The sequence below is a fragment of the Sesamum indicum genome, linkage group LG4 (genome assembly GCF_000512975.1).
Source record: "Sesamum indicum cultivar Zhongzhi No. 13 linkage group LG4, S_indicum_v1.0, whole genome shotgun sequence".
Classification (NCBI taxonomy): Eukaryota; Viridiplantae; Streptophyta; class Magnoliopsida; order Lamiales; family Pedaliaceae; genus Sesamum; species Sesamum indicum.
Genome location: NC_026148.1, coordinates 4,764,408 through 4,782,822, shown reverse-complemented (window position 1 = coordinate 4,782,822; position 18,415 = coordinate 4,764,408). Strand labels below are relative to the sequence as shown.

General features: G+C 33.9%; 2 protein-coding genes across 2 annotated transcripts; one reads left to right on the top strand and one right to left on the bottom strand.

Annotated features, from left to right (window-relative positions):
* Nucleotides 10,285-14,122, top strand: LOC105160020 (probable leucine-rich repeat receptor-like protein kinase At1g35710). Its single transcript, XM_011077275.2, has 11 exons — nucleotides 10,285-10,540; nucleotides 11,144-11,297; nucleotides 11,427-11,498; nucleotides 11,756-11,827; nucleotides 12,361-12,432; nucleotides 12,530-12,673; nucleotides 12,753-12,833; nucleotides 12,938-13,009; nucleotides 13,119-13,190; nucleotides 13,683-13,754; nucleotides 13,839-14,122. Exons 1-11 carry the CDS (start codon nucleotides 10,438-10,440, stop codon nucleotides 13,927-13,929), a joined length of 1,005 nt encoding a protein of 334 aa, XP_011075577.1. The 5' UTR covers nucleotides 10,285-10,437; the 3' UTR covers nucleotides 13,930-14,122.
* On the bottom strand, nucleotides 13,839-16,121 carry LOC105160019 (pentatricopeptide repeat-containing protein At5g66520-like). The gene has a single exon (XM_011077274.2). It carries the CDS (start codon nucleotides 15,999-16,001, stop codon nucleotides 14,421-14,423), a length of 1,581 nt encoding a protein of 526 aa, XP_011075576.1. The 5' UTR covers nucleotides 16,002-16,121; the 3' UTR covers nucleotides 13,839-14,420.

Sequence of the window (18,415 nt, the reverse complement as noted above, 5' to 3'; positions counted from 1 at the left end):
TGGAGGAATCAAGAAAATCCCATGAGTGTCATCAATTGGGATGAAGCCAAAAAATTCAATGAGTTAGTTACATTGAGGGGGGCAAAAGGGTCTTTTCACTTTCCATATGTCATGTATACAATAAATGTGATCATCTATAGTGTACATTGTGCCTTGAATATGTATATATATACTTTATATATATATATATACACACATATATGTCCTCAAATTTCAGTTTGAGTAGCACACCTAATTTTGATTGATGCATATGCATGCATGTTGTACCAGGCTCGATTTTCTATTTCAAATTCTATTGTATTTTTTATTTTATTTAATATATACACATTAATTATGTGCATAAAAATAATATTATATATTTTATTTTAAAAAATTATACATATAATTTATATAAATTAAATAAAATAGAAAATGTAACAGAATTTGAAATAAAAAAATTGAGCCAGTACCATATTTTGTGACCCTGGGGGTGTGGTGTGAAAATTTTAATTTGCAAGGCACACACAAAAAAAAGTCAATGGGGGTGTGGAAGTAGTGAAAGGGGCATGCTTCCCATGACATTTCTTGGTTTGCCTTTAAAGTCAATAACTGCTGTCTACCTTGCACCTAAGTGCTAGGCTATTATTCCACTCTTTATTACTTCAAACTTGTGGTAATGTTTGAATTTGTGTTTTGTTTTGTGTTTTGGAGATAAAAAGAGAAAAATAGAGATAAGTAAGTGTGTGTTGGAGATAGATGGTATGTTTGGATTTGTATTTTGAGGTAATTTAAAATATTTTAAAATAAATTGTGTAGGTTTGATGTTGGGATTTGGGAGACAAAAATCACTGTTTGTTGTCAAATTATATCTCTTTTATATATATTATTATATATAAATATATATATATATATATAAATATTGTATGTTTAATGTTGTACTTTTGGGAGACAAAAATCATTATTTATTGTCAAATCATGTCTCTTTTATATTATATATATACGTATATATATATTATATATATATAGAAAGTTGAAAAATAAAAAACATACAAATAAGATGTAAAAACACAAAAATAAACATTAGGTTAGGGGTGGCAGATCAGACGAGCCGGCTAGCGACCTTTGCTAGTCGGCTTGATTTTGAGCTCGAGCTCAATTGTAATTGTTCATAAGCTCGCGAGCTTTTTTATATATATATTTTTATTTTTGAATTTTTATATATTTAATTTTACATTTAATATTTGATCAATTTTATAATCAAAATTGACCATATACTATAATTATTAATCAATATCATACAATTTATTTTGAATAATAATAAATTATGGTACTTTTATTTATACATTTAATCTTTATACAAAAATAAATTTAATCAACAACTTAGTAAATTATAATATTTTTTGTAATTAAAATTATTATTTTAATATGACATATATAAACTTTATGTTATATTTTAATATATATTTGTATTACGTTATACTTTTTTTAAATTGACAAGTAATTCACTTATGACTTTTTATCTATTTTTGAGTTTTATATTTATATCAGAATACATACTATGCATTATGCAATCTATTTTATTATTTATAAATTTATGTCAAAATTTAGTGATTCCTATGAATTAATATAAAAATAATAATAATGATAATAATAGTGATGGTTGAACAATTTTAATTATTATTTTATTATGCATAATGAGATCAAAAAATTTAAACAATATGTTGCATTTCTATTGTGAAGTTGAAGTCCCGAAAGAGGTTATCGACTATTTCTTGATAAACAAAGATGCTGAGAGGGCTAATAAGGCCTTACTCGATTGATAAAATTGAGTTATCACAATTAGACGACTATGAGTTTGAGTTTTATGAATGTGGATATATGTGTACTTCTATCGTAGTCTGTTATTCTTTTATCTCGTTTGAATTTATACGCCGATCAGATTATTAACATATTGTATTGAATCAGTTTTTAAATTTAAAATGTATCTAATGTGACAATTGAATTGGATACTAAAAAAATAACAAACTCGCTGGGAAGGCAACTAAGTTACTATGCTAGCATACATTGGATGGCAACACACCGGACCCGAGACCCCTCCGCACCTCCGATGATTTTTTTGTACGATATAAATAATACATTCATTTTTTTTAATTTCTCAATAAGTAATATCAATTTAAGTTGACATAGTGTTTTTTTTTTTTTAATCTAAAACGAATTATATAATACAAATAATACATTCAACTCATTTTTTCTATCTGTTAAACTAAATATTATTGTAAATTTAGATAATTTAATATAATTTTTTTTTTATCTAAAATGAATGATATAACACAAATAATACATTCAACTATTTTTTTATTTTTTTATATAAATTTGGATATAATCATTTAAAAATTTACATATAATACCATAAAGTGTATTACATACGAACAAATAAATAATACATATTTATTTATAAAATATATCAGGAAGGATTCGATATAAAACTCGTATCCCACCCAGAATCCTAAGGGTCCAATAAATTTAAATCGGGACCTATCCCGAACCCACTAATATCAATGTCACACCCGCCTCAATCGGGATGGGTCCCACCCCAATCGCCATCCCTAGCATACCATATATGAATGTGATTTTAGGAGTTGCTCGTGGTATAAAATTCAAATGAATTATAATTATAATTACCGTCAAAAGTTGAGTTTATCATTATAATCCTAATAAATATCAATTAAATTAAAATATCTCTATTATAAATTGTAACAGTGATTGCGGATGATTTTTCATAAAATTAAAGTAATTATACTATCATATATGATTGAAAAATTACTTTTAAATTAAGCTTCTAGCAAAATAATTAACTTATAAATAAATAAATAAATAAATACATAAAACAAGATAGTTTTGCTCGGCTCAAAACCTAGTTTTTAGTCTCAATCGACATATGTCACGTTCAAAATTTTCATTTATCTTTTTAGGATAAATTCCATTAGAAATTAGGTTCAATAAAAAAAAATACTTTATATTTTTATTTTAAAAAATTACAAATACATTCTGTTATTATTATGGCCCATGACCTTAGGTTTGGTAGGCCCAAATTAAATACCCAATCCCAAGTCTACCCGACAGCACACAAGCACTGGCCCATGACCCGACCCACTTACCCAGTACTTATATACCTCAGTGTTGCCCTAACCCTCATTTCTCTCTTACGCCGTCTGCTTCTTCTTCTCCAAATCTCTATGTTATTTCTTTCCTTCTCTCTCACCGATTTCCATGGATCTTTTCCTAAACCAATCCAATGGTTTAACGAAAGCCTCTATGGCCTTCCATTCTCACCTCTTCTCTCATCCGTATAAATAGGGGTGTTCCTCCCCTTTACTGTACAACGAATACTGAAATCCCTAAAAGTCCTCTTACTCTTTTTCTTCGTGAAAACGTCAGTTGTGAGGCCCCTTTGTGATAGTGTGAGAAAACAGATCTGAGTGATCGATTTTGTGTGGTTGGGTTTTCTGGTGATCTGTGGTGTTACTGTGGCTTGGTGCTCGTTAGGTACAGAACTGTTGTGACCGTGTCCCTTTCTTGTTGGATCTGGCAGATTCTGAGCCGACCTTTGTTAACAATGTTTGTTTTCCTTTTTAGTTTTCTTATCACTGTCATTTATTCATTATTTCTGTAATATATTGGTTTGTATATATATTAAGGAGTTTCGCACTCCAAATCGTTGTAATAGTTGTTAGGATTTGTCTGATATCTACTCTACATTGGTATCAAAGCCACATTTCCGATTCGTCAAAGCTCCGATGGTGGTAACTCTCTTAAACCCCTCCTTTACTTTCTGCGTTTTTTTTTCTAGTAACATTATCTCTCGTTCTTTTCTGAGGTGCTTATCCTCCTAATTATCCTCCTAGCCGGACCCTTGAGGTCGTCGGGTATCTGGACTGGGTGTTAGGCCGGAGAGGTCTCGATTTTATGATTTGGTGATCTATTTCTCTTCTTTAACTACTGTCATATATTATCTTGAGTGATCTGGAAATTACAACTGCTTTGTGCTTAATCTCTATTCCTAGTAAACTGTGGTTGAACCCTCTTGAATCCATACTCTGAAATACTGTGACAGTGTGAACTGTGGACTGTGATATATTTTTTTAAAATCTGTGACTTAATCTGCTAAAAATTGTTCTAACTATTTTATCACTGTGATCTGTGTGATTCTTAATCTGTCTTTGATATTGTGATTTTTTTGCTCCTAAAGACCTGTGACTATTTTTAGTCTAATTTCGCTGCAAAGACTTTTCTCTGAAATTTTTTTATTAAACCTGCTTTTAAAGAAAATCTTTCTAAAATGGCCTGATGCAACTTGCAACCGTTTGATGGAAAGGGTGATTTTTTAATTTGGCAGCAAAAAATGAAAGGTATTTTAATTTAGCAAAAAGTCTTTAAAGCAATACATGGTAGATACACTGACACCATTTCAGAAGAAAAACTGCTTGAAAATGATGAGTATGCCTATTCTTCCATTATTCTTAACCTGTCTGATAATGTTTTGAGAAAGGTTGGTAAACAAAATTTTGCAAAAGATTTATGGGAAAAGTTAGAAGAACTTTATACTGAAACGTCCTTGCCTAGTAAACTGTTTTTGCTTGAGAAATTTTTTAGATACAAGCTTGATTTGTCTAGAAATATTGATGAGAATTTGGATGATTTCACTAAACTAGTTCAGGACATAAAATTGACTGGTGATAAGAATATTGATGAGTATTCTCCTATTGTGCTTTTGAATGCTATACCTGATACTTATTCTGATGTGAAAACTGCTATTAAATACGATAGAGATAACGTGAATTTTGATACTATTGTGAATGGATTACAAAGCAAAGAGATAGACCTAAAAATGAATAGATATAGTAACGACCAATATGAGGTTAATTCTGTGAGAGGGAGGTCTAAAATTTAGGAATTCTACCTATAGGCACAACAGTAGAAGCAAAAGCCGTAATAAAAACAACAATACGAGTAAATCTAGAACTAGGGATAACTCATATAGAGATGATAAAACCAGAGAGAGAAGGTGTTATAATTGTGGCATAAAAGTACATTATATAAAAGATTGCAGAAAACCAAGGAGGGATAACAAAGATAACAATGCTGATTAAAAAGAAAGAGTGAATAATGTTGCTGATGAATCTGGTGAAGTATTTGTCATTTCTGATGTGAATTCTGTGCACTCTATGAACATGTATGAATGACTGATTGATTCTGGTTGCACTTTTCATATAAGTCCTTTCAAAGACATTTTTTCAAATCTCAAACTTGGTAATTCTGGTTTTGTCTCCATGACAAATGAAAAACGTTGTGAGATTAAAGGCATTGGTGATATTTCTCTAATTTTCAATGATGGTTACAAATTGATTCTTAATTATGTTAGATATGTTCCTGAACTTAGCCATAATCTCATTTCATGTGCTGCATTGGAAGGTGAGGGATTAGAGGGTAGATGGGGTAAGAGAATTATGAAAATCATGAAAGGTTCTTTTGTTGTTTTTAAAGCTGAAAAGAGACGCAATTTGTATTTATGTTCAGTTACTTATGATTCTATGGTCGCATCTGTGAACATGCATGATAAAACCTGTCTTTGGCATAAATATTTTGGGCATATCAGCCAAAAAAGACTTGAATTTCTGAACAAAGAAGGCATTCTTTGTGATAAAGTTGACAAATTGCAATTTTGTGATGAATGTGTTATAGGAAAAAAACATCGTGTGCATTTTCCTGCTACACCTTCCCCAAACCCTTCTATGTCATCTTGCATATTAGATTACGTTCATACTGATGTATGGGGTTCTTCTAAAGAACCCACCCATGGTGGAAATCGGTACTTTCTTTCCATTATTGATAATTTTTCCAAAAAAGTGTTTGTCTTTTTATTAAAACACAAATATGAGGTTTTCGAAAAATTTGAGAAATGGAAAACCCTTGTTGAAAACCAAACTGGAAAAAAGCTTAAATCCCTTCGTACTGATAACGGACTTGAGTTTTGTAACCAAAACTTTTATGATCTTTGTGATAAATTTGGGATTAAAAGGCACAGGACCAATCCCTACATCCCACAGCAAAATGGTGTTGCTGAACGTATGAATCGTACTTTGCTTGAGAAAGTTAGATGTTTGCTGATCAGCTCTGGCTTACAAAAATCATCTTGGGGTGAAGCAGTTTTAACTGCTGCTTACTTGGTTAATCTGTCTTCTTCTGTGCAATTATTGGGTAAATCTGATGAAACTGTTTGGAGTGGCAAGAAACCTGATGTGTCTCTTTTACGTACTTTTGGTTGCTCTGCTTTTGTTCATCAGAATTCTGATAAACTTGGACCTCGATCTATGAATGTGTTTTTATTGGTTATCCTGATGGGGTTAAAGGGTACAGGTTGTGGGTGCGTAGCCAACCTTGTTTTAAAGTCATTATTAGTAGAGACGTGATTTTTAAAAATGAGATGCCCTATCTTTCTAAAATTGAAATAGAACAAAAGGACATAACCTTTAATAAGGTGGGGAATAACCAAGAAGAGGGAGAGATTTTAGGAGAGAATAATGATGAACAAAACTTAGAAGAACCTATAGAAAATCTGTTACATAATTACCAACTGACTCAAGATAGAAGGAGAAGAGAACATAGGATCCCTTCTAGGCTTAAAGATTTCCAAGTAGCACTCAATATTGAAAATTCTGAACCCTCAAACATAGACGAAGCTCTTAAGTCTAAAGAATGGCTTAGTGCCATGAATGAGGAGATGAAATCCTTAAAGGATAACCATACTTGGGATCTAGTGTCTAAACCGAAAAATTGTTCCTTAGTGGATTGCAAATGAATTTTTAAAATCAAACAAGAAAACCCCTTAAAATACAAAGTTAGATTAGTAGCCAAGGGGTTCACTCAAAAAGAAGGGATTATTTATAATGAGATATTCTCTCCAGTTGTTAAATATACCACTGTGCGTATAATTCTTGCTCTCACTGCTCATTTTGATTAGGAGTTAAAACAAATGGATGTCAAAACTGCTTTTTTCCATGGTGATCTTGATGAAAGCATTTATATGCAGCAACCCGTCGGTTTTTATTGATAAAAACAAACCTGATTATGTTTGCTTGTTGAGGAAATCCTTATATGGCTTAAAGCAATCTCCAAGGCAATGGAATAAAAAGTTTGATATGTTTATGTTTTCCCTTAACTTCAAAAGAAGTGACTATGATCATTACTTATATTTCAAATTTTTGAATGATGTTCCTGTCTTTCTCGTTTTATACGTTGATGACATGCTCATTGCTAGTCCTACCATAAAACTGGTTGAATCTTTACAAAATGATCTTTCCAAAAATTTTGAAATGAAAAATCTTTGTGATACAAAAAGGATTCTTGGCATGGACATTAGTAGAAATAGGAAAAAGTTTTCCATACTTCTAAATCAAAGGACTTACAATCACTCTATTTTGAAAAAGTTTTCAATGGAAAACTCAAAACCCACTTCTGTGCCATTAGCTGCTCATTTTTAACTATGTAAAGACCAATCCCAAAAAACTGATTCTGAAAAGGAGAAGATGAGTAAGATTCCTTATTCAAATGTCATTGGGTCAATAATATTTCTTATGGTATGTACTAGACCCGATATTGCATATGCTATAAGTTGTCTAAGCGGGTACATGTCAAATCCTGGACCTCCCCATTGGGAGGCTCTAAAATGGCTTCTAAGGTATCTACGTCGTACTGACAATATAGGTATAAACTTCTCCAAGTTCTCTGATTCTATTAATCTTGTTGGTTATGTGGATTCTAATTATGCCAAAAAAAAGATAGTAGAAAATCCACTACTTCTTACATTTTCACTTTGTGTGACTCATACATAAGTTGAAAATCCCAATTACAACATATTGTTGCATTGTCTACTCCGGAAGCCGAATATATTGCTACAACTGAACCATTCAAAGAAGCGATTTGGCTAGAAGGCCTCATTAATGAAATTGGTTTTCTCAAAAATAAACTCACTGTTTTCTCAGAACAGTCAATCTTCAATTCGACTTTGCAAAAATCCTGTGTTTCACTATAGGACTAAACACATTGATGTGAGGTTTCATTTTATTGGGGACATTGTTAACAAAGAAGTTATCAAACTAGAAAAAGGTAAAAACAGAGGAAAACCCAGCTGATATGGGTACAAAGTGTCTTCCTATCGAGAAATTTATTAACTGTTTAAAAATTTTGAATCTAGCTCCTGACTAACTCTGCTGTGTGTAAGTCTCTTGTTTTCTGCAGGTACTGGGGAGCGGGCCCGAAGGCTACGATGAGAACGCCATATCCAAATAAAACTCCAAGACTCAGTTCCTTTATTAAGGTCTGGTCCAAGGTGGAGTGTGTTATTATGGCCCATGACCTAGTTTGGTAGGCCCAAATTAAATACCCAATCCCAAGTCTACCTGGCAGCACACCAGCACTGGCCCATGACCCGACCCACTTACCCAGTACTTATATACCTCAGTGTTGCCCTAACCCTCATTTCTCTCTTACGCCGTCTGCTTCTTCTTCTCCAAATCTCTATGTTATTTCTTTCCTTCTCTCTCACCGGTTTCCATGAACCCTTTCCTATACGAATCCAATGGTTTAAGGAAAGCCTCTATGGCCTTCCATTCTCACCTCTTGTCTCGTCCATATAAATAGGGGTGTTCCTCCCCTTTACTGTACAAGAAATACTGAAATCCCTAAAAGTCCTCTTACTCTTTTTCTTCGTGAAAACGTGAGTTGTGATGCCCCTTTGTGATAGTGTGAGAAAACAGATCTGAGTGATCGGTTTTGTGTGGTCGGGTTTTTTGGTGATCTGTGGTGTTACTGTGGCTTGGTGCTCGCTAGGTACGGAACTGTTGTGACCGTGTACCTTTCTTGTTGGATCTGGTAGATTCTGAGCCGACTTTTGTTAACAGTGTTTGTTTTCCTTTTTAGTTTTCTTATCACTGTCATTCATTCATTATTTCTATAATATATTGGTTTGTATATATTAAGGAGTTTGGTACTCCAAATCATTGTAATAGTTGTTAAGATTTGTCTGATATCCACTCTGCACATTCTTTGATATGTCAAAATAATTTTATTCTAAAAGTGTTTATATAAGCTTTTGCTTTTAAGAATATTTCTATGCAAATTACAATGCGTACAATATAGCAAAATTCACTTGATTTGACTAACTCGACAACTCAAAACGGTAGCCGTTAATACCGTCTTCGTCTAAGGGTTTCAGAGATAACAATTGACTCCTATAATAAAAGTTGTCTCTATTTGTATGTACGTATTTAAGACATCGAATTCCAGCTCTGCGACCCTCATCGTCTTGTACCTCGAATCTATCATAAGCTTCGGAGGGTTTCAGTTTTCGATAACCCCTCCAATCACTAATCTGGTTCGTGATGTAAAGCCGTCCAGTGGACAAGACATTCAGTTTTCAGCTCAAAATTATCATTGATATCAACCTAATTAATATATTTGGGCAATTCTAAATTTATTGGATTAAAAATCTTTCAATTATAATTTGAAGTAAGTTTTGTTGAATATTGATGGATTTTATTTTTTTTAAATTTAATTGAAGTCATATGAAATTATTTCTTCAAATATGTACTTTGGATTTCAAATTTTTGTTTTTTCAAATTGAAGTCGTATGAAATTATTTCTTCAAATCCGTACTTTAAATTCACACCCATCATTCGAAATGCACCCTGAGGTATTTGTGTAATTAGATTTAGCCTTATTTTTATTATTTTTATCATTTTTAATTTTTTTTCTCTTCTGTTTCTTATTTTTTTCCTCTTAATAAATGAAAGGATAAATAACAACGAGCTCCCTAAGATTTGACATAATTATAAATACTTCCCGTTATTTAAAAAAATACAAACACCCCATCATTGTTTGAAACATTACGAACACTCTTTAATATTTTATGAAATTATATAATTGTTGGTTGAATATTTGAAAACGACTTTGTATTTACTGTATTTTTTTTAAAAAAAATTAAAATAATCAGTTGAAGTGGATAAAAAAATTATCAATTTCATAAAAAAAGGTTCAAATTTTTTTAAAATATATAATTTATAAAAATATTTCGGTCAATTCTATTACAAACGAATGAAAATTTAAAAAAAATAATAAATTGAGGTAGTTGTTAAATAATCGTTAAAATTAAAAATTTTAATAATTTTTAAATAATAAAAAGTATTTTTAATTATGTGAAATATGAACACAGGTTATTATTTTGAACTGTAAAATATAAAAGGATTAAGAGAAGGAAAATCCACCGACGGGATCAGCCGATTTCACGCGTCGTCTCCAACTCAACAACACCTTCATTAGATCATCTCTCCCTCGCGCACATTACACACAGTGAGTGGGGTACTGTATGTAATAATCCCTAGAGGAGAAGCGAATCCAGAAATGGCGCCTCATCTCCGTTTTCTTTCCTCAGTTTTTCATCTCTTTATCGTGGTCCAATTGCTCCTGAGCGACGCCGTCCATTGCAAGACTCTCAAGCGAGACGGTAACTTCCTGGATCCATTCCTTTTCTCACGTTTTTGGTGTTGGAGAGTTTGCTTTGTGCTTCAGAAGAGCTGAGTTCTTCTGTCGGTTTGATTTTGGAAGAATTCTAGGTTTAGTTCCAGGGTGACTGTTGGTCATGGATGGGTTTTACTGTGATTGATTAGTTTGGATTCGTTTTTAGTAGCTGTAATATGATTTTTATTTGTGGATGAATTTGTTTCTGATACTGAAATCTGTAAGAGAAGTCGGGTAGTTTTTAGATGCTTTGTTTTAGTGGCTTACTTGGTAGTTCCATTATTTTGCTTAATTAAGTTGAGGCGAGTTTTAGTCATAGAGCTTTAGTACATTGGATTTGTGTCAAATGCCTTTCTGTGGCAGGAGATGGGGGGAAGTCTTACTAGTATTAGTATCTAGGATGTTGGAGCTAAATTGCTATTTCTCTTTTCCAATAGGTAGTACTTAATCCTAATCTGTATAGTGGTTGAGTACCAATTTTAACATCGACATGGAATACACGCAGTTCTGGATGTGATTTGATTTGCATACTTCATAAAGTTTGTAGAGTTTGTAGATCTGAAGTTTCCTGGGCTGATGCTAATTACAGTGAAAGCATTAAACGAAATAAAGGCATCACTTGGATGGAGAGTGGTGTACGCATGGGTTGGCGATGATCCTTGTGGAGATGGTGATTTGCCTCCATGGTCTGGTGTAACATGTTCCACCGTGAGTGGGAGTGACTATAGAGTTGTTACTGAATTGTGAGTTTCCATCTCTTTTGCTCTTTCATTTAAGCAAATTTCTTACTGCAAAGCATATTCTTTCACAAAGTTGTCTATACTATTTGAGTTTCTCAAATTTTTTTCATTTCCTTTAAATTTGCCTTGCAGAGAAGTATATGCAGTTTCTATCGTTGGTCCTTTTCCACTCGCAGTTACCAATCTGGTGGATCTGACTAGGCTGTATGTTTCCCCTTTCTTTTCTTTGGTGTTGTACGAGCAATTCTTTTTCATTGTTTTGATGCAGCAGCTGTCATTTCACTTACTTTTGTCTTTGGTTCTTCATTTTATGGTAGAATATAAAAACAAACTTGAATAAGTACTTGGAAAATTCTGTCTTGATTCAAAGATATCATGCCATTACCACAAATTTTCTGTCATCTTCAATTTTCCTTCACTTGCACCATTTCTAAATCCACTTACGCTGTTTCTTTTGGCAGGGATCTGCATAATAACAAACTGACAGGTCCAATTCCATCTCAAATTGGACGGTTGAAGCGTCTCAAGATTCTGTACAGTCCTGCACTTTCTCATAGATGAACAATAAAATTTTTTTTGGTTGCTGCATGGCATATTATTGCTCTAGTTAAATAAGTAATGATTGTTGGAACTTGGATGTAATAAATGTTACTGGATTATTGGGGTCAAGGATGGGTTTTGATTGTCCCCGGCCAGTTAGCAAAAGGAGATGAATATTACGAGCATAAAGTTAAGAAATCCAACCAGTATCTAAGATCTTTTGCTTGTATTTTGTTCTCATACATGGGCACACAAGCAAATATGCTGGTTAAAATCTGGTATGCTGCTGCAAGAAGTTCCTCGATTTGCAGGCATTGATTCTGCATGTAATATGGGCTTATTGCTTAGCACTATAACATATTTAACACCAACCTTATCTCTACTGAGTTCCTGTCGAATTTGAAATCCCCACGGCTCAATGTGTACTTTCTAACTTCAGTTTCTTCTTTCTTTTCATTATTATAAAACTTTTGCCTGTTGCTGATTTCTTTTTTCCTTGATTTTGTACTTTTCGTTGTTACTTCAGTAATTTGAGGTGGAATAAACTGCAAGATGCCATTCCTCCTGAAATTGGCGAACTCAAGCAGCTAACGCATCTGTGAGTGATAATGATTTCAAACTATTCAGTTCTATTAAACTTATTCTTTCAGTCTTCTTTTTGCATAATTAATACATAACTTTGTAATTCTCTGCAGCTATCTGAGTTTTAACAATTTTAAGGGTGAAATTCCAAAGGAGCTTGCGAATCTTCCTGAGCTTCGTTATCTCCAACTACATGAAAATCGTTTGACCGGGAGAATTCCACCTGAATTGGGAACTCTGGCAAATCTGCGGCATCTGTAAGATTTCCATTAACCTTTACTGTTGTAATGTGTGACATTGTCTCCTTTAGCCAACAATGCTTTAAACATTCTCCAGAGATGTCGGTAACAATCACTTGGTCGGAACCATAAGGGAACTTATCCGAATTGAAGGATGCTTCCCAGCTCTGCGTAATCTGTATGTATTGTTCGTTTTAAAGTTTGTTGATTGGCTAATTGATTGCTTTTGTTTGTTTTATTAACAAGAGTAGTCATTGAGGATCCCAAGATGTTATATTGCAGGTACCTTAATAACAATTACCTCACTGGAGGTGTTCCATCACAGCTGGCTAATTTGACGAACTTGGAGATCCTGTAAGTTTTTGTATGTACAAAGGAAGTATCTGCATGACACTGTCTTCTTGTTCTGTTTCCCATTTCCATTTTGCTGTTTTCTAGCTAACACTGCTTCTGTCGGCTCCAGATATTTATCCTATAACAAGATGACTGGAGTTATACCATTTGGACTTGCTCACATTCCTCGACTGACCTACTTGTAAGTATGCATCATTGGTATTATACTTATAAACAGATATCACAATGCCATTATCAGCTCTGAAAGTTGGAGAAGTATCTTCTATTAGTTTAAAGCAGCATCTAATGTCCCTGCTTGGATGATCTAGTTTAGTCATGTGGCAAACAGGATAGGACAAATGGTCAAGTTGATGACTATATTATGCACATTATGTTGCTTCTTTTAACCTTTTCTCTCTGCTGGTATTTCTCCACTTTTATATTCATGTCTGCATTAAACCTGAAACAAGAGCCCAAAGCTTATGAGGATTCAAGGAAAGCTCGGTATTCTTTTGGCATCAGACAGCTGCAGAAAGTTATGTTTTGTGTTTTAGGTTTCTTATCCTTGGAATGAATGGGTATTTGAAGTTAATTGAGAAAAGGATCTCTGATAAATGAAAAGCAAGAATTACTGCTTATTATGAGTGGCAGGCTAGAGATATGTTTGACCCATTGTGCTGTTTCTCTTATTCAGGTACTTGGATCACAATCAATTTTCTGGGAGGATACCTGATACCTTCTATAAGCACCCATTTTTAAAGGAAATGTGAGTTCCACTTCAGAGTTAACCTAACAAACTTATTATCTTTGCAGTTAACCCTTAATCTTTTTTATTCAATTCCTCTCACAGGTACATTGAAGGAAATTCATTCCGCCCAGGCGTGAAACCTATTGGTGAACACAAAGTCCTGGAACTCTCGGATTCAGACTTTGTAGTTTAGTCGAATGAATCATTTTTCCTCGCTGAGTATTGATTTTTGTTAGTTATTATTTTGTGGTCATATGAATCAGTTAGTATTCAGAACAATTGATGCCAAAAGATTCATGTAACGTGTAGCTCCCAATTAAAACATCATTGAAGCTTGGGCTTCTAAGTTGCCAGCACTCTGTATATATTATGTCATCTTGCAGTAATATTTGGTATTATTACTCTCCTTTATTTATTGTCAAATTGCTCGTTAATGATGCTAATATGCGGATGAACCATTGCTAATACGGGAGCATAATTCATCCCCGACCGGAGTTCATGGACTATGTTAGTATTTCTTTCTGAGATGATTAACAGTGTCGAAGTTTGGAGATTGACCAGTACGATTTCTTGTTTTAATGTAGGAATGGACCAACATTTTGCTCACTATACTCCTCGTATTTGATCTAACAGCAGGGGTTCAATACAAGCAATATTTGATATAAAGAAAGAAAAGCCCCATACCTACAAAATTACGTCAAAGCTTAAGCTGCACTGTGGAGTATCTAACTGCTTCTTAATGACCTCCAGAAGTTGTTGTATTTCATCTATTTCAAAGTGCATCTTCTCCCCAGCAATAAACTCGTGGACTATACCGTTAATCTCTATAGAGCTACAACCGGGTGTCTTTTCCACACCTCGGTTTTTCATCACATTCCTAATCCTCCGTGCTTCACTGTGTCTTCCTGCAGCTGTATATGCATTAGCTAGCAAAACATAAGCTCCACTATGGCGTTCTAATGCCATGACCCTCTCCGCAGCCGCCTCCACCATATTGACTTGACCATGACTACAAGCAGCACTAAGTAGTGCCCTCCAAGCTATAGCTTCTTCAGAGGAAGAACCGGAGATGGGCATCTTTTGAATTATGGCATTAGCTTCTTCAATGAGCCTCGCCCGGGTGAGCAAATCGACTATACATCCATAATGCTCGCTTTTGGGCTCAATATGGTACACATTACACATAATATACAACAAATGTAGGCCTTCGTGTGCCATGTCTGAGTAGCTACAAGCAGTGAGCAAAGATATAAGCGTCACGTTATCCGGCCGTACCCTGGACTTTTGCATCTCATCGAACAATCTAAGGGCCATTTCTCCATTACCATTCATAGCATATCCTGAAATCATCGTGTTCCAGCAAATGACATCCCTGTGAGGCATTTTATCAAACACCTTCTCAGCCAAATCCAAGCACCCACATTTTGAGTACATGTCAATCAGGGCAGTGCCCAATTTAACAGTAACTGGCATTTTGTGCTTCTCCACATATCTATGAATCCATTTCCCAATTTCAAGAGAGCCCAAATGAGCACAAGCACAAAGTACGCTAACAAAACTTGCCTCATCAGGCTTAATACCACTCAACTGCATCAACCTAAACAATCTCAACCCTTCTTTAAAACAATTGTTTTGCACATACCCTGAGATCATAGCACCCCAAATCCCCCTATCCTTAACTGGGGCTTCATCAAAAACCAATCTTGCTGAACAAACTTCCCCTTTCTTAGCATACCCAGAAACCAAAACTGTCCAAGAGACAACACAACGGCAAGAAATCTCTTCAAAAACACATCTTGCTGCTCCCATTTCACCAACAGCAGAGTACATAACAATCAAAGAGTTGCCCACAAAATTATCAGACACAAAACCCAACTTCAAACCATGCCCATGAACCGAACCTCCAAGATCCAAACTTTTCATGTTTGCACAAGCTTTCAAGACGTAAGGAAGAGTGTAATTATCAGGGCACATCCCATACCTCAACATCAACTTGTATACCTCCATGCCTCTAAAGTTTTCATCTTTGAGCAGAAAAGCCTTGATCATCGTGTTACAAATGCAAATTGTGGGGTTCTCAATGTTTCGAAAGATTTTGTAGCCATAAGAGAGGCCGCCATGAAAAGGGTCTGAGCAGAATGCCAAGATCCTGCTGAGAGCAAAACCATTGCTCCCAAGCCCACTTGTCATCACCAATGCATGAGCCTGCTTTAATTGCTTTATGTTCTTGCATTTTTCCAACAGCTGAAGGCATCTGCTGCTCATTTGTTCCAACCCCTAACCTCATTTGCACAGATGCAATGCACTTCTTGAATCTTGTCAAATAGAGAAACGGTCTGCACTTTGCATGAAACAATAAATATATGCTTAAAATAGGCATAAACAATTTGTATGCGTCCAATAAAATCTTTGGGTATGAGAATTTGAAGGTGTTGGGCTGGAGCCCAAATCTTTTATGTAATTACTAGTAATTTGTGTTGTATCCTATTTTAAATAAAATACCTATTGATAGGCAAAATCACGTAAAAGTATATATAAAATGACAATTTAATATAAATATTAGATTTATAAAAAAAATAAAAAATATAAATAATGGAGGGAAACGAATCAAGTGCAATTGAATAAAAAAAAAGAAAAAAATTATGGAAAAGTAGTTATACAATACCATAACACCAAATTCATTAGTCACCAATTAATATATAGTGTAGATAGTACAAATTATGAATTTGACTTAATTACATGTTTTTATTTTAAAGTTATTCATAAAAAAAATATTTTATTAGTTTGGGGCGAAAATAAATTATATATATACATATAACTTAATTACTTAATGTGTAAGAACTAAAATTCTTAAATTAGCTAGAAAAAAAATTACAGGATGATGCCTATCACAATTAACATTCAAGCCCAATTATGAAATTCAGTCCACATCAAAACTAAGTAGTCACAGACCTATTCGCACAACCCAGCAGGCCAAGACCCTGCTAGCCCAACACAATTTTCAAGGCGCAAGAGCCTCAGTCTAGTTCTATCGCCCTGTTGATGAGATAGAGTGCATAAACATGGCACAATCAACAAGCTTAGTTACCAAACAACAAAGCTGCCACATTAGTAGTTTCTTGACGTCATGAGCCACATCACCCTAAAAGGGTTCTAGCAAGGACCTTATATCCGACTGAATCTACTGTTAGAAGCAGCAGGTTACCATTTCCCCTATAGTCCCAACTGATTGGTCAAGACTCATTCAAACCAACATATCTCTTAGGAGATAACTTCAAATAACGGATGGACATCATCACTACAAAACTGATATCCTAAGGATCTATAGGATATCTCATTTGCACTTAACAAATATGAAAATCTCTCCCAAACTCCTCCTATAAATAGAGGTCTAAAGTATTTAGAAAGCTCACCATACTTTTCAAACAACACGGTCTTACTATTTTCTGCACTCTACTTAGACTTCAGCTTCATTTTTTTTGTATTCAAACACTTAATCCCTGTTTATACAATTTATTTCACCACAAATCTCACATGTATTCAAGGTTTTCTCATTTTATTCCATTAAATATGTTATTGACTTGAACATTGGAGTACTGATAATTGTTTACAGGTTAGTGCTCTGATAATCTTCAATAATATCCTTCAATCTTGTGGTGCTACTAGATCCCGGTACACATCACTGACATCATCTATGGAAATTTAAGCTAAATATGAGAGAAATTTCTAATTTGGACAACAAAGGTGATAGTGGCTCATTTAAAGGAAACACTACACTTCTTTCTATAGTCGGATCCACTATATGAAAACAAAAATAGGATATGTATATAATATATTCTGGGTTGATTGATTTTTTCAATTCGATTTCAGATCAATGATCCAATGACTTAGTAATTTATTCGGTTCAATCACTGGTTCAATTTTCAAAATATTGGTTCCAAACCTGTCTCAATCAAATTCAAATGTGAGTATGTATGGGTTTACTATGACTAATGGGTCATTCCTAAATTTATGGTTCAAGTGAAAGCATGCAAGTAGGGAAATGATCCTCCATGCCCCAATAACAACTTTTGTTACTCTAATATTTCTTAAGATTTAACCATTTATCACTTACGACATATCTAACTTAGACATCGAAAGACTATAACAGAGGCCTTTCAAATGTGATTATCACTATTTTCTGCATTTTATGTCTTCTATGGGGAGGAATTTATGTCTATTTCAAAAGCATATTTCATTTTATGATGTAAACACAATTTGAGATAAATTTACATACATAAGTATATATACGAATATTTATGAAATTGTATTTAGTTCAAGTTTCATTAATTAATTTAATAATTTAAGAAATTCATACAAACTTCAATGGTAATATATTCTTATTTAGTTGGACTTGATCTTTTATACTTGACTCTCAAACAATAGTGTAAAAATTTCAGTTTTCTTAGCTATTTGTTAGATTACAAGACGTGAAAAAAAACTTTAATTAGTTGTAGTAAGAGGATGTTTAGCTATTCCTCAATGCCCATGAATAAGGGAGTGGGCTCCCATCAGGGCAGCTCAACAGGTCAAGTCTTGCTGGCCCATGAGAAAGGTAACAAATGCTATACTTTGCATTAGCCTTACTAACTTGTCAAGGCCTAGAAATAAGCCTAATCTAGAAGGCCGAGTCAATATAT